The sequence below is a fragment of the Eimeria tenella genome, genomic scaffold (assembly GCF_000499545.2).
Source record: "Eimeria tenella Houghton genomic scaffold, Eth_scaff8, whole genome shotgun sequence".
In the NCBI taxonomy this organism is placed as follows: Eukaryota; Apicomplexa; class Conoidasida; order Eucoccidiorida; family Eimeriidae; genus Eimeria; species Eimeria tenella.
In genome coordinates this window covers 532,602-554,151 of record NW_013543455.1, presented here as the reverse complement: position 1 = coordinate 554,151, position 21,550 = coordinate 532,602, and the positions used below count along the sequence as shown (strand labels likewise).

Sequence of the window (21,550 nt, the reverse complement as noted above, 5' to 3'; positions counted from 1 at the left end):
AAGGGTCCTTTTGTGGGCTATACCCACAGCACGAGAGCACTGGTCAAGATCGTATCTGTCAGCGCTGTTAACATTGCATTTCTCGTTCGTTGGTCATTCAGCTCAAGATGCTGGCCAGCATAAAGGCTGAAAAGCTGTTCTAGCATGTGTGCAGTTAGTGTGGATTGTTCTCGTTGTTAGCGGGAGGCACGGCAAGACACCCGCAGGCATGCTGTTCGTGATCTGTGTAAATCGTGCTATGGGTGTGAAAATAGAAGGCAAGAGTTCCAAGCCAAAGCACAGTGGTACTTCTCCATGCGTTTGTGAAAGCTTCGTGAATCCGTTGCTCTGTACACTGTGACTTTGTGCTAGGGTAAAGTGCTGCTGTGCCAGAGGTACTAGCACAGAACGAGAGCAACACCTGCCAGCTAGTTTGGAAAGGGAGACTTACTATGTTCATGTTTATGGGAACTTGACTACGGGACGGCGAAGAAAGGGAGCAACCTCAGAAATGCAGTATCAAGAGGGAACTCAAGAGTCCCGGTTCCGCCTCGTCCCTTAGCGTCAACGCTGGCCACCTGTATCTTTTCAAACACTGTATTCGCATTTACGGTAAACATGGATCAATATATGTGCAAAAGACGAAAAGGGAAAAAGTATCGGAATGTGTATCTCAAAACATGATTACGAGGAATGCTTTCAGATTCCCATACCGCATGCCTGTTTTGGCGTGGAACTGTTCCATCGCCAACTCTCCCAAAACATTGCCTGGCCAGAAATGGGTCATGTGATAAACCAATTCGTAGATGCAATGATCTTTGTGACTGGTTCGGTGTCCCAGACCCTCCATAGTTAAACACCCATTTAAGGATTTTTTGATAACTCTATTCTGCTTCACACAATCCTTTTCCAGCCATATTTTTACACCAGTTACACTCGCCGTTAGCTTGCGTCTACAATAGCCATGGTTGTGCTGAGGTCCTTGGCCTTGTGGCGCAACCATGGCTGAAAGAAAGCTTGGAATACTTCTTTTTTGCATTCATCTCGTCACAACAGATATTACATTGTGTATTTGTTTGAACCGTCATCTGTTGCGAAGAAATATCCACGAGTAGTAAACCCTAATCCCTTCACTTCTTCGAGCAGCTAGTACATGCATGCACCACTTTTCATGCGAATGCTCACGAGCTGAGTGATGCAGTCGTGGTGGTTTCAACTAATAAGTGCTGGATCTACGATGCTGTAGGAATCGCAATTTTTGTACAACTCAGTTGTAGCCAAGAGAGCAGTGTGACACCGGCGTCCCTATGACCTATCTAATCGTAGATCCAGCACTTATTAGTTGAAACCACCACGACATCTCTCTTTTTAGCACGCGCCTTTCGTCTATTTGACGGAGGGCCCGTGCCTACCCTAGAGCTACACTTTGGGGGACTCAACTTTGTGCTAGATGAGAAAGCCGCTGTGAGCAGTTGCACGTTCTGCAGGGCTAAGCGTAGGCTTCCATGTGCTGAGGGTGGCGTTGTCAGTACGCCCAGTTAGGTGACAACAGGGTTTCCACGCCCCGTTTGTGTGTGGCCGTGCTACGATCTGCCAATCGTGGCACGGCTACCAAAAGTAACGTGACGACACGGAAGAACAAACAGCAGATGGTTTTGAATAGAGGGTGAATTTCCTGTATTGCATGGCAATTTCTGTCATAAGTGTACAGGTTAAAATTTTCGACAGACACTACAGGGGGACCTAAAAGCTCCTGCTTCTGTGGTGGCCGCAGTGCGTACACTCGCTCAGTTGGTCAAAAACCCATAAACGGGTGCAACTAAAGCTCTACAGCGCCACTCGCTTGTTATGTTTCAAGTTCATGTTGCTTGATCAACTCCGCTATTTGCTGTGAGTTTACTTGTTGTTTCAAAAAACTATTTGCATATTTACCAACATTGACCTCCCTTGTCACGCGCATGCATGCCAAGCAAGATGGCATCTGCGCCTTCCTTGGAATCATTTTGGCCCCTTGCGAATTTGAAAGTGCTACCTATAGAAACGTGCGAAGCTGTAGCGGCAACTTTAACCAAAGATATCCACTTTTGTTAAAAGAAGGACTTCAGCAGACAGCATTTCAAAAGCACTTGAAACTCACTTGGGCAGACCCACACATACTGGACAATTCAAATGAGAGACTGAACGAGGACAACAATACACGAAACTTAAGCCATCCACTTCCTGATTAGCTTCATTTCGCCCTTTAATGAAACTCATCTAAGCATGAAGTGAAGCTGAAGGTGAGGGTCGCAGTTTTAGCAGATTTTCAAGGCCCAAATAAAGCAAAACTGTTGGCAGTAAAATATAGCTTCCGGTCGCTTCATCCTCAAATGGCTCTGGTGCCATTTGTTCAAATGTGGTGCGTGCTCAGTTCTACTCTTGTGAGTGACTAGCAAAACCCGCTCGGTCCAAGTATCATAATTGGATCAGGGCACAAAAACGGTAGTGTTGCCGTAGACGAGAGAAAAATGCTAGCTAGTGATAGGATTAATTCCGGAGTCTTGGTACTATGTTCTTACCTTAGTCCTGAATTACCTTCTCGTAGGATTCCAAGACGCTAAATAGGAGGGTTTTATCATCGCTAGGAATACCCTCAATATTTGGGAACAAATATCACGTTTTTTGTTCTAAGTAAGGGGGGCCAACTAGTTTATTTTCTACTTTTACGTAGACTTCACTTATGATTGGCATTATATGAAACACAAAATTAATTTCTTTTTGTAAAGTATAAAGACAAAGCAAAAGAACCTGCATCTAGCCTGGAACATTAGGAAGATAACAGCACGTGTGCTGTTGGCCTCGAATGTCAAGATTTTTCGAAGCTTCTGAGAAATACAGCATTGCGCCTAGGACATTCTAATTTGCGAGAATTACATATTTAGACAAAATTATGTATGTTAGTGCGAAGTAGTGTTAAAAGCATTTGAAAATGAAGCGATCGGAAAACGGGGCAACGTGCGACAGAGCGCGATCGCTATGTAATAAGCCTTGTTAAGCGAACTGGAGAGGTACTAACCAAACCAAGAAACGTTAACGTGATAACCTCCAAAAATTTCAAGTATTGGCATTTTCGTACCAATATATAGTGTCAAAAGTGGATAAAGTGCGTCGGCGCAAGCAAGTCATCGTTTCTTATAAAACTACCATAAGCTACACTTTCATGAAACCTTTGCGTCAATAAAAGCACAAAATTACTTTCTTCGTGACACACCAGCTAGAATACATGTTTCCACCACAATCACAGCAGCACTACATCCTGGCACTTGTTATCACTGTGGTTGGGCATGGATGGAGAAAAAGACGATGATCGTAATAAATCATGAATATGTGGCATCCTGGAGCAGAAACAGTCTAACAATGACCTTCGAAGCCGCTTCGGGCTATGCTAAAACATCCATAATTCCTCACGTGCAGTTAGGCAGTACATGACTAGGCAACTAGTCCTCGCTAAAACTGAAGCCCTCAGAGAAATGTTCGCGTCAACTAGGCTTTCAGGCTAAAAATGTAGACTTGGGACGGTAGCTTTGCTTGGTAAAAGAGCGCATTCCTCTGCTCCACCAACGAGAAAGGCAGTGCTGGCCTTTGAAACTGGGCCGCTTGATACTGGCACAAACAAGACGCTGGAGAAGGTAGTGGCTCGGGTGTCGGACATCAGAGCAATGTTTTCCTCCTCCATATTCCTATAATTCGATCGGAAAACAGTTCTTAGCTAGCCTTTTGAAAAGTGCTATTTGATGAAGTCACGCGCCTCCGTTGAGTGTCGATGAGCCATGAACAATGGTTCCATATTTAAAGTCAGTATACCCACAGCTTGTTTTTCAAGGCTTTTGCACAAACTCAAGTAGGTACACCCTGTGTACAGATGTAAATGGACTTATACAAGGGTAGCGTAGTCTTCAGAAGGTCCTATGCACTCTCAGCCCTTCAGTCCAGGCAAGAAGCCCCTGACCAAGCCACGCAGTTTTAACTGTGGAGATTGTGTTTGCCCGTCAAGCGAAAGCTAAGTGTTCTTTTAAGTAAGCCGTGGAACGCTGGATAGCAGCTCACACAGCTATTTACGAGTGGTGCTGTAGTGCGGAGCGCTACAAAGCGAGATACGGAATTCATATTCCAGAATATATACTTTGACATGCTCAATAGGAATAATAAGTAGGAAAAGACATTTCTTTATCGAGCTACAAGGCCTGGAAACTGTCACTGAGCAGCTTTATCAAGACATTTATCATGGGTGCTTCAGTAGAGCAAAAACTATGGAGAGGCCATACCAACGCCTCATTCTTATTCCGCTCATTATACGCTGCTCCCAGCTTTTGCAGTGATCATCGAGAGGATAGAGCCACCTCCTCACATTCCCAAGATGACAATCAGGAGAAGTCATGAACATGGATATTTTGGGGGGATTCGGTATATCAACGCGTTGTGCTAGTTCTCTCACTCTTTCCGACCTATATTTCGTCTCCGAAAAGTCTTCTGCCCTCAAGAAGAGGCAGCTTTTACGGTGGTTGCCTGCCTGGGAGACATGGTTGGCAGTTGCGCGATCCAGTGATATGCTATATGTTGCAACGGTTGTCCTGCCAACCTCACGAGAGCCACCACTGGCCGGCAGTGTGGTGCAGGTAGATTCCAAGCCTTTCGATATAAGTAGTTGTTTTTCCTGTCTATCATTGTGCATGTGCCACGATTTTGCTGGTAGAAGGTCCGTAGGAGCTCTTTGAGGGAACTGTCCGCCGGGCCAGAGCAAAGGAGGAGAGTCGAGGTCTCGAAGTGTCTAGTCAGCGAAGGTCGAATTTGATAGGGTCTAGGGGAACTCTTTACTTCATAGTGAGAGTCTTTTGAATCCTTGCTGCGTGATGCCACGGAGGGATCTGCTGATGCTAGGCTCATGGAGACCGGAAATTTCTGTAGATAGGGACAAAAAGCGCTCCTTTAGGCTTTGGACGAAAGTTGCGTGCTTTATAACCATCTAAAATGCATTACAGAAGCAAATACGCCTAGTAGAGGGTTGCTGGAGACCTGAGAAGTGCCAGTTCTGCTGTGAGCTGCGTCAGGCCTGGTTCCGTCGTGTCTCGTGTTCTGGTGACGTCGGCTTATGCTTTTCTGAACTCACTGCATGCACCATTCGAGCACTGAATGGAAAACACCATTACTGCAGGCTCCAATTTAAAGGCTTACTTCTGATTCCTCCCAATACTGCTTCTTTGTTGCACGGGGATTTTTCGGTGCAACTTCAGTGCCTTTTCCAAGCCCAAGCCCTAGGCCTAGCTGCATAGTACAGCAAGCCTTATCGCCTCAGGAGTAAGTCCTTCTGCGTGACATTTGCTTCTACTTGTACACTTGGGGCCAATCCGCATAGTTAGCCACAAGTCATACTTCTAGTCCCTTTTTCCATGAAAGGGAGACTATGAGAGATCTGCCGTTTGGATCTAACCCCCTAAGGTGAATCAGTGTCTCGGCAACTCAGTCAGCCCCAAAAACTAAGTAAAAGGCTGGCGCTCGAAGCCCGTTGGCGGTCCTAGCGGGCTGGCGCTCAAAGGTATCTGGTTCCAGGGGCTAGTTGGTTATGTATCTCGCCGAATTTAGCTGGCTCAATCCTGATGTTGCATTATTTCCGGTTATTTCCGAGGAACAGGTCACTTTGGGCTCACTATAGGCTCAATAGGGACCCACTTTAGTGCCTGTGCACTACAGTTCCTCAATCCAGCGGGATAGGCATTAGTCAGACAAGGGCAACCAACGCTGCATCAGCACTGAAAAAGATAAAAGCAAGCTTTGATTTCTGTGCTATTCTTGGCAAAGCAATATTAAAAAGAAATTACTCCATAAGGCTGCATTACAAAGGGCCAAATCGGCAATTATTGCGGGAGGCTACAGACTCTCCCCACACAAACCAGCACTGCTTCCGCTTGGACAACGGGACTTACCGGGGATTTACCGATTCTACGGTAATTTCTTCTTGGCGTGGGAGCAGAATATATTCAAATAATTAATAGGAACTCACCTACTCGTTGGAAGATACCTACCCTGTTTTGCCGCTTTCTGATGCAATCGGATGCGGCAAACTCGCTGTGTCTTCTTTTTTTTCTGCACTAAGGATCACCCACCGTGTGCTTCTGCAGAGTCGTATATGGATACCTTCAGCTTTGGCGAAGACCGAAACTGTTTTACATAACAACAACTTCTGCTAATATTCCTCTACGTTGCATTAAGTGACTACTCTCTTTACTTTGTCTGTTTTGCATAACAACAACTTTTGCTAATATTCGTCTACGTTGCATTAAGTGACTACTCTTTTTACTTTGCCTCTTTCTAAACACATAAGAGCAAGTGGAGATGCTAAGACAAAGCCTGTTAAAAGAAAGCTTTCCTGCCTTACTAAAAGTGAAGACAATCAGCTGCTTACTCGACAATCATAAGTGAGGATTACCCTTCCTGGAAAAGCGCACACCTGTGGGAAAGGCACAAAAAGTATTCTGCAGCTGATTTGGAGATGTGCGGTTCAGCACCTGAGTAAGGTTCTGTCTAACTTTCCTCTAAGTTAGACAGAACCTTACTAGCACTATCAAAATAAAAACCAGTTTAGCTTTGGACTGCAAAACTGAGAAAGAATCAGAAGCTTGCTACTAGAGAGCAAGTAGTGAACAGGAAATGGAAAAGAAGGCCTAACTTGTTCCTCAATGAAAAAGCAGTGAACTCGTGCGAGGTGTTAGCTTCGAAGCACTGCCTCAAGTTGCCCACCACGCCTTCTCTACATTTTTCGTAGGGGTGTCTAGTTGGAAGGAAGAGAAGAGAGAAAAAGCAGTTGCATCTCGGGAAAGCTATGTGGCACCACGTCTTAACTCCACAAAATTGGGCACCTGACAAATGCTTCCAGTTGGTATTCATTGTTAAACGTCCAACCTAGCCTTCCCCTCGCTTTCCTACTCAGTCTGTTAGGAGTACGGTACTATGAATCGTCATGCGAAGGCACCGAAAAAACAGCTAGCCGGTGAGATGGTTGCTTTTGCTTGACAAGAATTTTTTGTCCTATTTCTTCCCGCGGGCGTGGACTGCTGGAATTATGTGAGGATGAAAGCAAATTCGTGTCGAATCTCGAATGAAATTGGAAAGAATAACTTAATGGAAGAAAACACGGGAATTGGGAAGCTAGAGATTTGGGTTTCCAGCGTCAAAAAACGGACCTCGACATGCCAACGAAGCTAGCAAAAAAAACCAAATTTCTGGCTAACGATCCGTTTAAAACAGCTCAAGAATATCTAACTGGGCGTATGGATCCTCATGCACGGAATCAGTACTACAAAATAGCCCGCACCACTGTTTAGAACCCCTGCAACAACCAGCACGCAGGTCGAGGGAGGCAGCGCAACAACTGCAACGGGGAAAACTGCAACAAACTAGAGCAAACAAGAATGCCCTGAAGCTCCTGGGAGATTTAGATAAACTGGAAATGCAGGAAATTTATTAGCTATTGAGACTAAACATGCCAATACGGGCGTTGTAACCACGGTTCAGTCCCGAAAGCTGGGCCCACTGCTCAATCAGGCAGACGGCGTGCACTTGCAGAACAAAATAACTTTTGCTTATTTGGGATTCGACTTGCAGTAAGCTGCTCATGACAGGTATACGAGTAGAAGGGAGGACAGATAAGAGTGCCCATCGTGCAATGTGGAGCCTCCAACCGTGCGCTGATGATCTCACGGCCTCAGTTGGTTTTATTGCTTGAATTTCCATTCTAATGCTTTTGCTTGTTATTAATGCAGTTTTAGCGTCATTTCTGTTTATAACCGTTTTCTCTTCCAGTTTCTCCGACTGCTGCCATATGCCAAGTAACGCACGGTAAACCCCAGAGGTGTTGCATCGTAACTCGAAGAGCCGTCTCCATACCTTGTCTTCCCAAATAAGCTCTATTTTTATTTCTGAATTGTATAAAATTTGGCGCTTTACGACACATACTGCCACGCAAACATGTCGGTGCCTGGGGGAGATGGCGGTTGGATTCGGTCCCTTTTCGGAGGCGCAATGACCTGTGACATTCCAAAATACTTGGATGACATGAGGTAGGTGTGTTTACTGTGGCTTCTTTTTAGTATGCAGCTGTCATTTCACCTCAGTTGTCGCAGCTGTGTGCGTCTAGGACTACTGCTTAATAGTCACACTGGTGGCCTACTGAAAATTCCAACTTACTCAAAAATACAAACGCCGCGAATGACGTGCTGTTGGACTGCAGCAAAATAATGATTGTTCCTGACCAGCAAGAGGCGTTCGTTAACGACGATGGGAGCATAAGTGTCATCATCGAGATACTGGAACATCAACCAGTGCCGGACACACAGGCTGCCGAGTGGGTCGATCCATTTTTCTTATGTTCAAGGCAACATCATTGGGGACATTGTCTGCAGAGTGCTCGCTCAATGTTGCTTAGCCGATACGCGGTACGCGCCCGTCTTCATGTCATGTAGTACAGCTCTGTGGGCGGAGCTTTGGATCGTAACAGGTTCTTTTTCAACGACCTCATGGCTGAAAACTCCTCTCTGTCTTCAAGAATCGTGGATACATCGATTGTGCCCAAGGAACAGCCCCCTATGCAAGGACAGTGAGAAAACTTGAATGTACTGGATGTCCAGAAAAATTGCAGCATTCAGAATAGCTGTCCTTGTCCTACAATACCACCCACGCATTTTCACGAATTCCGTTTGGATTGTAGAGACCAAATGAAGTGCAGCCGACAAACTGGGCATTGCTAGGAGTGTGCCTTTGTTTTTTTTTGTTCAACAGCACACTTGCATTTCTTAAGGGGGAGTTCCAAGTTCAGAAGAAACGTGCTGCGAGGCCTGACCACGTACTGGTGCGGCTGGCAATCGTACGAATCCCAGGTTCGCAGTGTTCGGTACAACCTGGAAATGGGTTTCCTCATGAGTTGTCATGGGGTCTTGAGCACCCAATTCCATGAGGGGTCGAAGTTCATTGCCTTGCCTCATGCCATTTACGTAGGCATTTCGGCGTATGTTGTCTACGTTCCATTCAGAGCACCGCGCGGATATAGTCATCTCCATGAACGAAAGACTAGCTGAAACTGCGGACGGACATGGGAATCATGCAGAAATAGGCGCAGCAGGATCTTTGGATGACGCATTTCTCCGAATTGTTGAATCATTTAGAATCGTCAACTATGGTTTATTTACTTAGTGGGGTATGCATCCCACGTTGGGTGCTGGGGTGTACAACCGCACCAAAGATAGAAACTCTCACATGGCGAGGCACAACCCGTTTGAATTAGCCTTCAGCCTCATTGCTTCACAATTGCGAGGTCCGTGAGACGGATCATGGTCTTTCACGTGAAATATAATTGTTTCTGCGGCACATCAGATATTTGACATTGGAAAGGTCGTCACTGGTGTCATCCTGTTGGCTGCATTGTTGGACTCCTTTGTAAAATAACAGCTTGAGGAGGACGTCTCTATTTTTTTAAAATAGATACACAATTCTCGTGGAGCTGCATGCGTTGATCTGTTGCATAGTTCGAGCGGCGTGAGATCAGCCATCAACCGGCTAAAATCATGCTCAAGCTATGGGCATGGTCCTGGTACCAGACGCTAACATTATGTGCAGCAACAACCGTTGACCTCAGCTTCCCACAAGGCATTATGGGACTATTTGGCTTCCAGATAAGGCCACACGGAAACGCAGTAGGCAATTTGAGCTTCGGAGGATCACAGAACTGCAATTTTTGTGATTTCAAAGGCAGTTTCCCGTGACCCGCGCTTCCTGTCTGTGCATACAAATGCAGCGGAGGATTCGTTAACTGATAGGCACGACGACGTCCGGGCTCAGTTCGAGGTTATTTTTTTGCAGTGGCATTAAGAGTGCCTGGCTAAACGCAAGCGTTCAGGTGTTGAATACAGACCGGTACGACCAGCTGCTTTTGTCGGCACGACGGAAACGCCACTCAGCTGCCCAGATCTTGGCGGCTGCAAAACGTGAGGACTCACCTCTCTGAGATACACACAGTCTACTTAACAAATATAACAGGTAGTGGCGCGGGGCCTCCAGAGCGGCCATCTGACGGTGGGAAGGAAGTTGCAACAGGCACTTCGGAGGAGGTGTCAACATTGAGAGCGTATGCCAGCGATACGAACGGATTCTTTACAGTGTTGCACCCATACGTGCATTGATTGCTTAGCTACAACATGAAACAAGCGGCTCTCCTTCAAGCCGAAGCTGAGAATGAGGAGCGTATGTTCTAACTGCTCTTCATGCGGAGCTTGGTCCATCTTAGACGTCTGCTGAACGGCAGGTGAAGCAATGCGGATAAAGTCGATGGTGAAAGCTGTTAGGCTATCTTTGTCCAGCGGTGAAGAAGGCTCTTTGCCAGGTATGACTGGGCATGTGCCCTCCGTTTCTGCGTGTTGAGCACTTTATAGGCTCCCACTGCAGAATGTGAAATTCTGAAAATAGGGCCCCTGATCTTTGTTCCTGATGTAAGCGCGTGGTCTGTAATGCTGGCTTGGCTGTTCGCCTTCTGATACTCCTGCGTGCTCTTTCCAGCCTGACGAGCTTCTGCACAATAATTCGAGGTCGGTTCTTTGCAGCCTCTTCCGCACTGCGCCGTAGTATTTCCCACTAGTAACATGGCGCAAGTTACTGGATCGGCTCTCACTTTGTACCACAACAAAGAGCTCAAAAGGTTGGGCACTTTCTAGCTTCTGCTGCCGCCGCATTTACAACCAACCACTTTTTCTTCTGAGCAGCACTTACTTTTGGGAAGGCGTGGAACTCCCTGTCAAAGCAACTGAAGATTCTCCCAACTGTGGGGCTGTCTGTGCTTGACAACTCCTTGCAGTTGTGAAAAACGTGCTCCTATACCAGGTCTTGCATTTCACTACAGAGCGTCAGAGCAAGTGCTTTGCGCAACTTCGCCAAGTGCTCGTGATAGTTGGATCGACGGTGAGTTGTTGCAGCATGGGGACCTTACGAGCCATTTCTAGTGCATTTGACTGTCTCAGCTTTCACTGAGGCGTGGTTCTGTAGGCATATGGGCATTAAGGGTAAGACGGGTTTTGGCGTATGGGTGTTCTGTTGTAGAGTACGTTTTGGGATATCAGGGACTCTGCCGAGCATTAAAGGTGCTGAACGAGGTATTGTTTATCCCGGCCATCCACGTTCAGCAATTTGCTTTATATTACACTACGCGGCAGAAGCACAGCTTGAAGTCATTCCTCCTGTTAGTTGTTGGAGCTTTTCAGCATACATTTTGAAGGTATTTTCACCTACTTCCAAACAGCCACCGCAGAAGCCTGAAGAAGGCACCAACGCTGCGGTTAATGTCGATTTCTCTGTCGATGCCAATCATAAGATCAGAGTGAAGGCAAGTGCTCGTCATCCAACGCAAACCAAATCCTCGTACAAAGCGTGCTTCGCAACAGGTGAATGGCACGGAGCACCCTGCGGGTAAGGACGAGATGTTCTAACTAATACCTCTGACACCACGAATACGCATCTTCTAGGAGAGCGCATTATGCTGGATACCCAAAAGCTCGCAAAAGAGGCCGCCGCACAGGCGGAGGAACAGGCCGTAACTAAAGCAGCAATGGAAATATCAAAGCGGGCGGAGAAAGTAGCAACCAGTGGCAAAGCAGTAGAGAGCTCTGAATATACCCCATCCGATGAAGGAATGGAAGCGGATTCGGGGGAATTGAACGTGCCGACAGAAACAGAAGAAGAAAGCGACGAAGAAGACTTGCCAGAAAAATAGTTTCCACTTGTTTTGTACCTTCGGCTGGACTGTTTGGACTACTCATGAAACAGTCTTAACATCGCAACTCAGTGAGAGCCTACCATGAGTCTCCATCCCTCTTTTGATGGAACTGGCCACAGTGGCTTGAATGGCTTGCTTGTGATTGCTAAAGAGAACGGCAAAGCAATAATAAGCGGAATGATGCTGATACACAATTAAGTAGGGACAATCTCTGAATAGTTTGTGAACGCCTCGCAGAAGTATGGAGCTTCTGCCTTTAGTTTTGGTCTTTGAGAAAGTCTGAAGAGCTCTCTAGAGACGGAAGTGCGCAACATTGCTTCGAAGCGCAGGGTTCCAAATGCAAGCAGAAATAGAGGGCATGAGACACACAGAAAAGGATGTGCTGCAGATAAGCCACAAGCCCCTCGAAGATTCTGCATTTTGTTCTGGCCTCTGAAGTGCTGACCAGAAGTGGAAGTGTGTAACATTGCTTTGAAGCACAAGGCTCGCAATGCGAGCAGAAATGGAGGACACAGGCACACGGAATGGGCTGCGTTGCAGATAAGCCACTAAAAATGTGACGCAGGAGCTCTACGCTGCTGCAGAAAAACACCTGTTCCAGAGCCTACGTAGCAGGCTTGCGCAGTTGGGACGTCTATGTTGTTGCTTATACGCGGGGTGCCAAGCGCCTATCACTCTGAAGGCGGTGCAGGCTTCGACTCGGCTTCTTGCTCCGTGTTATTCTGGGGATCATCCCCATTACCTTCCACTGACCCCTGAACTTGCTCTACTGACGGATCTACGGCGGAGCCTTCGACTGCAGCCTGTTCTTGTTCACCTTCTGCTTCCTTCTCTTCCTTCGGGGGAGCATCCCCAGCCGGCTTATTGGCCTGCTTGCGCGGTTTCGCCCAGTAACAGCAATCAACTAGTATGGTTACGGTGCTATTGTTCTTCATCCCCACGTCCTTCAGGACTTGTGAGTCGTCAAACAACATGTTGTTGTTAAATGTGAGCCTGATCTTATCCGCGCTATACCTGGAATAAACAATCGATCGCAAGCACCTCAGTGACGACGTACACAAGAGTCGTAATAAACAGCAATCAGGAAATAGAAATGCGTCTATAACGATTCGCGACCTGTTTTACCTGTCCGGGTCGTCTAGTTCCTCGGCAACTCTTTGTTTAAGGTCGCCCACTGTTTCATGGGAGGCGATGGTCACATTTATTGTCTGGCGACAAAGGAAAGACCAGATCGGAATGCAGACGCACGCTCCCGCTCCACAGTCTGCAGACACATAGAACTAGTTGCGTGGAATTTGTTTCCTCAAGAGAGCACAGACAGGCATAAAGGGAGGCTTGGCTTCCAACGCCGACAGTGAGGGGTGCAGGACCAAAACCTACACAGAGGAGGAAGCACTCACTCTGGAGAGTTTTAACCTTGAGATTTAGATCCACACGTTCGTACACATCTACCGATAGCTTTGACCTGCCAGACTTGTTGTAATCCTTGAGCAGTTTGTCGTCCCGTAAAACGAGAGAACCGATGAATAGTAGTATGGACTCTGGTTTCAAGTCAGAGGCATCCAAAGCTTGAATTACAGACTTTTTCACTTCAACTATAGGCGAGGTCATCTGTATATGGGGTAGCTCGAACTTCTTCCCATTGTTGCCCTTGGTCCAGTCACTTAGGACCAGCGTCACCTCAGTGGTCGGCATCTTGTCGTATAGAGATACAACGGCTGAAAGAAGACAGTATAGCAACAGGAAAACGTATTTATAGAGCAGGAAAACTTGCGGAACAAAGTGAGCTTCGGATTCGCTGTGAGCTGGGATAAGCGCAGCGACACTGTAGTGGGATAAGCAGATGCAGTCTGTGTGCACTCACGGGCTCAAAATAGCTTTCCTAGTCTTTCTAAATATCCGAAAGTCTTATAAATGGCAAAATGTTGAAGTTTGGAGTCAGTGAGCTCTCTTCAGGGAGACATGGCAGGAGGTTGCGATCGCCTCGGGGTTCAACCGTCGTGGCCGTGGACAGCCGCAGCTCAGCAGGAACCTGACTTGAACCACTGCAGTTTGCTCAAACCCCATATCTAGCCACTAAAAAGTAAAAGTTACAAGCACTTCGATTCCAACGTATCTTGCTGATGTGGCAACTTTGGCTCTAAAAAACTGATCTCTTGCCTGACCAAGTCCCTGTGGCTAACGACCATAAAGCAAGGTGCATGAGGAGGCCGATGTAGAGTCGAATTTGAGGGGAATAGGAACTTTTTTGAGCTCCTGAGTAATGATTATTTTGATTGGTGTGGGTTATCACTACTGTAGTGAGCTCTTGTGACTAAGAAAACTCAGAAGGGCTGGGTGGTGGTCGTCGTCGCAGCCGCCGATGCTCATCAAGCCCTGGCTTGCTGTGGGTAAGCTCGCTGCCTGGCTGAGCCACTTCCATGACTTCACAGAAACTGTTCTTTGAGGGGAAAAAACGAACTTATCCTCGAAGGCGGTGGAATATCAGAGACTCTTGTCGAAGATCATTGTTAACTCGGTGGGTTCTGCACAACCAACACATCGCCGACACCGTAGTTCAGCCTTCGTGGACGTTTTAGAATTTTCGGCCTGCATGGGATTCCCAGAAAATACATATACATTTTCATGTCATCTCGCATAGTAAATTGGTTCGTGTATGAGGAGTATATCCAAGGAAGCTGCCAGAAGGATTCAGGATGCACAAAAGATGTGTGCCCGCCGTCTCATCCATCTGGCGATGCATCGCGCGAGCGGGATGCCATCCCACTATAATGTGATAAACTGAAGGCTTCCGTTCAAGCCGACTGTTTCTAGATTATGTGTGCATGACTCTTGTGGTGGGAAGATTTGTGTGACTCTTCCTGTTTGTCTTTGTGCTCTCCGTCTCGGGGTATCATCGACTGGCTGGTTCGACGGACGGCCATGCATTTACCGAGAGGAAACTGCAAGCCTGCTGGGCAAGTCTAAACTGACATATTTCCTTATGAATTTTCATTCGAGTCCTGTGTCCTGCGTGCGTTCTTAGGACCCATTTTAGCGTACCCGTCCTAAATTCCATTGAGATTACACTATTTGGCGTTCTCGGAGCTAGGAAGATGTCTCAAGAAGCCTCCGGATGCGGCACTGTGCCGTTTTGCGGGTCACTCACCTGCGACGCAGTCAGCTGCGAGGCTGAACAGGTGCAGCGCGCACATATTCGCCTGCAGGCTGACCAGCCGGTCGTCCCTGTGCCTGTCTATCAGGAAATCCAGAAACGGGATAAGTACATAGAGGTTCCCCAAGTGGAAGTCAAGGATTCAATTGTTCCAAAAGTTTACAACCAATCTGCCGTCCACGATGTTCCCAAAGTACATGTAGAATGTGGCGAGAGGAACGTCGCCATTGAAAGCGAAAAAATCGTAGAGAGGTGAGGTTTCTGCCGCCCGTTTCCGCGCTAATAGCAGTACATATATTCGTGCTAGCAGTTGAAGACTATTTGGAGCTTAAAGGGAGACGCAGTTTGCTGAATGTTCCTGCAGAGAAGTCGATGTCCCAATCCACGTGGGCTATGCGCCACAGTTTGTCCCCAAGTGGGATATTCGTGAGGTGCCGAGGCCCGTGCCTAAGTACGAGGGTGAGCAACAAATTATTGAGGTAGAAGTTCCCCAAATCGAATACAAGGATACTTATGTGGAGAAGGAGGTGGTCGTGGACATCAAGGAAAAAATTGTCCCCAAGGTGACAGAAGTCGTCAAGGAGGTAGAGGTGATGCAATATGAATGGAAGGAAAAGTACCAGGATGTCCCAGTATACAAATACGTGCCAAAGTTCGACGTGGAGCTGGACTGCCCCCCTCCTCTGATCGTACCGTACACGGAGACTCGTTATGTCCAAGATGAACCTGAAACGTCGAACCCGTACTGCGGTTGGTCAGCATGTTGCACGAAAGTGCACCAGGAACCTCATATCAAAACAGTAGAAACAGCGGTCCGCAGCGAGCAACAACGGCTCTACCCAGGTACAATGTCACTCTCTCTCCCCTCAGAGCAGTCGCGGCGCGCAGCGCTCAACGCTTGTGAGTATCAGTGGGTCTGTAGTGTGTTCTACTTGTTATGGTCCAGGCTCCGCGCACCTAAGTGAAGCAAACGTGAAGTATCCTGGCAATCAAGATTTTTCCGCGCACTTCCAGAAGAACACGGAAGAACGCGTTCTTAGAGGAAGTAGCGTTGTCGATGGTCCTGTTCGTCAAGCGACTCTATCCCAGCTTACGCCGGGCCCAGTTTTTCCACGGCCTACTCCCCAGGTGAGACTCCATGCCGCCAGTGCAAGCAATGCCCGCTTTTATACGCAAATCTTGGGCGCGCGCAGTGTGAGCAATGCTCTAGCCTCCCTGCGATACGCATCGCTTATGTTGACGCTGTTCTGTTTACTGGGTGCTTTTCTTAGGTTGGTGCGTCTGAGAAGTCAAAGAGCAGTGGCGCTCGTTTAAACGACAAAAAACCCAGCTTCTGGAGCTGGCTGACTGGAAAAAAGGAGGAGCCAGAGACGCCGACCCAAGTCAGCAAGTTCGGATACCCCGAAAACATGCCATCAGATTTCGCTGCCGCATTTCAGAACCAAGGTTCCGCTGTCGCTGGTGAACCACAGCCAAATCCTACAGGTGAGAAACATGTGATGAAGACTGTAGGTCTTTCCTCTTGCAGCGAAAGGACTCGCGTAAAGTATTGGGCACTGTTTTCTCCGGTCTCAGGATGCACGCACGCCCATAGCATTGCTTTGTGATGACGCTGCATGTGCGATTCCAGAGCTTGGGGGGGTTCCAGAAGAGAAGGAAAAGCAGTCTGACGAGCTGGAACCAACTGTTGTTTACCGCGGCGCAGTGAATAAGCCCCCCGAATATGGCGGCGAGCTTGACCCGATTTCCTTCAAATTGCACGCCATAGAAATCCACCAGTTCGTCCCCCTTCCCAACATGGAAGCCCCAGAATTTGTGAAGGCACTCTCGAACGGCATCATGACAAGTGACGTTTCTGGTCTCGAAAAGTTCTTTGGTGGCCACGTGCCTCCTGGATGGGCTGACCCTGACGTCACTGGTATCCCCGCTACCACTATGAGCGACATCCTGTCAGGAAATGCCCAGAACGTTGCAGTTATGAGCCCCTTGGTGTGCCAACTGTCTTCACAATTTGCAAAGCAGGGTTTTGTGCCCGGAGGTACACAAGAAATGACACAAGTTGGATCCTTCAAACGTAATACTTCCCAGCCCCAGCCTCAGTCCTGAGGGGTGAAAATGGAGCATCAGACGACAGGATTGATTCTCCTTCCATAGCGGTGAAGATGGCCGAACTGGTGACGCTTCGCTGCTGAAGATTTGTCTCCAGCGAGGAGAACAGCCGAGCAGCCGCCCGCTCGTCTGCTGCCACAATTCTCATTTAGTATTATGCAGCGTACTGTGCACAACGCACAGAGCCCACGTGCACAAGCCGCCAATTCGCGGACGCAAGCCATTGTGAGCATGCAACTTACACAGCTACAGTGCTTTTCATCGCCGTTCTAAACCTCCCTGTAAGGGGACCATTAACTGATCAACATTTCCTTCGTTATCGCGTTGTAATGCTACAGACAGACGAGAAACGTCCCCACAAAATCGACAGCGTTGCGGTTGACAGCAAATCAAATCGTTACCTGATGTGTACAGTACACCAAGGCAGGCGTTTAGGCTTGTCTAGCGAAATCCTTTGATAGGAAAAGGATTCGCAAGAAACCTGACAACAAATGTAATTTGCTGTCTTTTACGCTGAACAGTTCCAGCAAATACATGGTTTGTTCAGCACTTAGAAGCTACCGTCCACTTTTCAAAAGTTGCTACCATGAAATCACAGCTTGTCGGTTGTCTGGTGCGGAAAGATGCTTGGAAAGTCTTGAGATGAGTCCAGACCCCACGGCCCAGGCACGCGCAACGAATGATACTGAAAATTTTCCGGAAGCAAATCTACTTTTCTGCTTGCTTTCATGCAAGCACAATTTCGAATTAAAGAATCTAGCCCTGTTTGGTCTTTGGTGGGGTCAATTTTTGTCTGCAGAGAAAACCACTCCCAAAATTTAGCATTAATGAATGACTGCCACTGTCCTAATTGAATCGCAAACCAATCCACCAGCTTTGGCGCTGCTCACCAGTGGCGATGGGAACAAGCCACGGCCGAAACAGCTCAGTATAAAGTCAAATCCATCTGTTGACCCTCGGAGAAACTTGAAGAAGTCATCTGTGTTACATGCCTCTGCCTCCCTTTGCGTGAGCAGCAACTGAGAAATAACATAACACACCGGCTTGGTACGATTTAACAGGATTCTCATAGCCAAAAATATCCATTGACTAGGCCGCGACAGCTTCGAAAAGTACTCTGTATGCCTGGCTGTACCCGTTTGGCGTTGAACTGAGGCGTGCATATAGCACACAAGTATGAAGAATGAGACAGTCCGGACGCTTGAGCTGCACTCATTTTGTTATCGCCGTTGCTGCTCAAGCAGTAGATGTGGAACGAGTGACCACAGCGAAAGTGAATGGAAGGGAGCTCGATTGGAAGGAAGCAAAAGTCGCAACGTTCTGAGTCGAAAACTTGGGCTGCAGCATCGAAGCAAAGTATATATGACAATGCATTCCCATGCAAAGGCGTGACAACCAATGCTTCAACAAGCTAACATGGTTGGAAGCGTTTGCGGCTGCACCTATTTTATGCTTGATGTAAACGCAACCGTTAACGCATCCCCCGAGGTCTGCGTCAGTGCATGCAGCTGAGGCAGTGTTCTGCGTAACTACCACTCGGGTTTCACCTTGGTTCCTGAAACGTTCAATTTCCTCCGCCATGTGCGAAACCTCCGCCCTATCACTTTGCAAAAGCTCATGGGAGTGTTCCAATTGATCACTGAGGTCATCACTCGCTCGCAGGAAGTAGTCCTGAGAAAAACAAGGCTGCCATAAAGAGCTGCCACCGGTAAACTAATGATTTTTTAAACACGCTGCTGCGAGAAAAATTTTGGGCTTCCATGACGCGCCCGTGGCAGCGACATCCAAAACTGGGCACGCATACCTTAACAGCATCCAGTGTGACTGCCGGGCTCTGCTGCAAAATCTCCAAAACTGTCAAAGGTGGTAACAGGCGATACCGCTGCAAATACGAAGCAACGACACAGCCAGGGGCCGAGTGCTCCCCAACGAAGACCAAGCCGGTCCTGTTGGTTTCGCGCTTCCAAAAAGAATCTACCCAAGTACTGACGAAACCAGAAATTACCTCGATGTGCATGAGTACTTCTCGGATTTGACGCTCGGTCCCTCTTCGACTGAAACAGGCATATAACAAAGGTGGGTTTGCAAACTTTTTAACGCTCCTTCTACGAAACGGGAAACCCCTAGCAAGCATTATAGCCGGCCAAGAGTTGGCTCACGAAGCAAGTATGTTCAATGTCTGTGTCCACAGTATGGGAGCCTTAGATCCATTTTTCATACAGAACCGAAGAAGGCTTGAAATGTCATCGGTGGCTTCGAAGTACGCGACTGGAAGCTGTAGCTCATCCCGCTTCTCGCACTCAAGTGCCACTCCTTCTTCAAATCCAAAAATCGTGCATAGTACAGTTGAACGGAATTGTTCTTCATGTGTCTGGATAAATACGAACAGCAAGCACGCAGTGGATGCTCCCTGCCAAGGTAAAACTACCCAAACCTACGTAGAAAAACCAGAACCAAAATATCCTCACCATTGATCGGCTCTTAAGAGTTTTCAAAAGTATTTCCGTGCGCAAGGACGACATTTCCAAAGATTTTCCTTCAATACCAGTGCCTTGAGAACCGCGATGGCCATCTACCAGACTGTCCGCACCTCCACTCTCTCCTTGATGAGAAAGATGCGACGCGTGCCACTTACCTGAAATATCCAACACAACCCCAAAATTTTCCGCTGTATGCCATGACGGAACTATCTCTTTCTTGGTGGCAATACAATGTGCCTAACACGCTACATGGCGCAGCGAAAGCTCTTAGTGTATGCAATCTCATAATGGAACAGGAAAGGCGACAACGACTGAAATTGGAAACACAAGATTGATGCAACTAGCCTCGCACTCAAAGTGAGTAAGCTCTTCCTGCCCGTCTCACATCCCACATCTGCAGCGCTCCCTGAGGGAAAAAAGTGTACAGGCGTACGAAGCAGCAACTCCAAAAGTGAGGAAAATGCGGTGCACCCAAATATTGATGGATTGGCAGAGATCGCCACACGTGCCTCCTCAATTGCCGCATTCAATCTTGAGTTAATGCAAAGAGCTTCGTGCTGCGGAACTAAGCGCCTCGCCACCGGCACTCCATGCAGTAACAACGAAAGAAAGAGTAGAAGCAAATCAGAGTCATCCACAAAGAGCGGGATGAAAACCTCGACGCTGCATGATACGAAAAGGGAAATAAGCACGAACAAGTGCTAAGAGGCTATAAGAGCTCATGGGCTGAAACCAAAAGGCATACTGTACTGAAAGAAAAAGGCATGCACACGGGCGATGCCGCCAACTACGCGGCTGGAAGCATCAACACCATGGCTGCCCATACCTGGTGTGGTAGTCCTTAATAAACTGGCTCAAGAGGAGAAGCACGTCACTTGCGCTGTGCCTGAGGAGGGTGCTGCCGTGTTTTAGCAAGAGGGAGCACGCAGTTGGCGCATCAACCTGCTTCAAGAGATCGACGGCTTTTGTAAATTCCCTGAGAATTGGTAAAATGGACAGGAGTACTGGATGGCTTCCGAGGCCATGCCAGCCATTGCAGCAAAATACGTTGCCATGAGTTAGCCACTTTCTCATCTGTGTCTGTTCTAGAATGCCATGTTGCTCACTGAGTTTCTAAGAGCAACGACAGGTGCTCGTCATGATATCCATGACGACTGGCAATCCTGCAAGCGAGTTCCGTGTCTCCTGAGCGAAAATTGCTCGCATGCGGCTTTCAAGTCTACTTATGTATCCCTGCTGCTGAAAATGTGCAGGTGTACGCATCGCCAGCGGCCAGACAGTGGACTGCACAGTGCAGAAAACATACTTTCCAAGGCGAGTGCCTTAATTCTGAAATTGATGAAATACGCTATTCCATGAGTTGAATACACACATGCCAACTCACCCGCCACAAAACACTGGAAACAAACCGTATGAATGTTGTACTTGCAACTGACCGTTTAATCGACACTCGTTAAGTGCAACCGTGAGACAGCAAGTCTTGCTGATGCGCGGGTCTTCCAGGAAACTGGCGAGGAGCGAATCGTCTTTCAACCTGGAAGTGCACTTGAAAAACAAAAGCGTATGCTGTTGCATGGCGCAACCTGCTAGGTGTAGGTGGAGCAAGTAGAGTGCAAGATGCCTCAATTCTTGGGCATCGAGTAGTTTCTGAATAACCGCAGACGGCTCCAGGAATCCTGTTAAATCATTTTCACACAGGGGTTCAGCAAATACACAGCCACCCTTAAGTCCTTTTGGTTCGAACTGACAAATCTAGCTCATAATTGTTGGAACACTCACCGATCGTCTTTATATACATTTCTACGGCTTTATCAGGCATGTTCTTGGAGTACAGCCAGTCTCCATGAAGCCGATACACTTCCTACAACATATTCACTCGCGCCCACAGCCAGCCTCTTCAATATATGGCTTCTGAAACACGTTGTTCTCCCTTAACGGAAGACAGCGTCACGACCTGCCAACTCTCGAAGCAGTTAAGTACAAACAAGCCCACAAATTTCCCAACCGTCGCTGATGGCCAGCGACGGTTGGGAAATT

The 21,550-nt window shown here is 47.7% G+C and overlaps 5 protein-coding genes across 5 annotated transcripts in view; 3 read left to right on the top strand and 2 right to left on the bottom strand.

Annotated features, from left to right (window-relative positions):
- Positions 1–7,980: 7,980 nt before the first annotated feature.
- Positions 7,981–9,201, top strand: ETH_00031635 (mog1 protein, putative; the record flags this gene model as incomplete). Its single annotated transcript, XM_013378324.1, has 5 exons — positions 7,981–8,072; positions 8,243–8,356; positions 8,510–8,608; positions 8,791–8,888; positions 9,041–9,201. The coding sequence occupies 5 exons, from the start codon at positions 7,981–7,983 to the stop codon at positions 9,199–9,201; spliced, it is 564 nt and encodes a 187-aa protein (XP_013233778.1).
- Positions 9,202–11,530: 2,329 nt separating this feature from the next.
- Positions 11,531–11,767, top strand: ETH_00031630 (uncharacterized protein; the record flags this gene model as incomplete). Its single annotated transcript, XM_013378323.1, has 1 exon — positions 11,531–11,767. The coding sequence occupies one exon, from the start codon at positions 11,531–11,533 to the stop codon at positions 11,765–11,767; it is 237 nt and encodes a 78-aa protein (XP_013233777.1).
- Positions 11,768–12,441: 674 nt separating this feature from the next.
- On the bottom strand, positions 12,442–13,465 carry ETH_00031625 (ubiquitin, putative; the record flags this gene model as incomplete). The annotated part of the gene is made up of 3 exons (XM_013378322.1): positions 12,442–12,784; positions 12,896–13,034; positions 13,171–13,465. 3 exons carry the CDS (start codon positions 13,463–13,465, stop codon positions 12,442–12,444), a joined length of 777 nt encoding a protein of 258 aa, XP_013233776.1.
- A 1,400-nt stretch (positions 13,466–14,865) lies between these two features.
- Positions 14,866–17,030, top strand: ETH_00031620 (uncharacterized protein; the record flags this gene model as incomplete). Its single annotated transcript, XM_013378321.1, has 5 exons — positions 14,866–15,176; positions 15,289–15,767; positions 15,871–16,052; positions 16,196–16,409; positions 16,555–17,030. The coding sequence occupies 5 exons, from the start codon at positions 14,866–14,868 to the stop codon at positions 17,028–17,030; spliced, it is 1,662 nt and encodes a 553-aa protein (XP_013233775.1).
- A 595-nt stretch (positions 17,031–17,625) lies between these two features.
- The window catches only part of ETH_00031615 (uncharacterized protein), a gene marked incomplete at both ends in the record, with an annotated part of 6,854 nt that continues 2,929 nt past the window's right edge, over positions 17,626–21,550 (bottom strand). The window contains 13 exons of the mRNA XM_013378320.1: positions 17,626–17,826; positions 17,924–18,052; positions 18,169–18,371; positions 18,581–18,704; positions 18,838–18,915; positions 19,039–19,087; positions 19,193–19,404; positions 19,502–19,668; positions 19,947–20,176; positions 20,340–20,489; positions 20,620–20,698; positions 20,950–21,189; positions 21,293–21,374. Coding sequence (XP_013233774.1) covers positions 17,626–17,826; positions 17,924–18,052; positions 18,169–18,371; positions 18,581–18,704; positions 18,838–18,915; positions 19,039–19,087; positions 19,193–19,404; positions 19,502–19,668; positions 19,947–20,176; positions 20,340–20,489; positions 20,620–20,698; positions 20,950–21,189; positions 21,293–21,374 — 1,944 coding nt within the window. The remainder of the gene's footprint in view (positions 17,827–17,923; positions 18,053–18,168; positions 18,372–18,580; positions 18,705–18,837; positions 18,916–19,038; positions 19,088–19,192; positions 19,405–19,501; positions 19,669–19,946; positions 20,177–20,339; positions 20,490–20,619; positions 20,699–20,949; positions 21,190–21,292; positions 21,375–21,550) is intronic.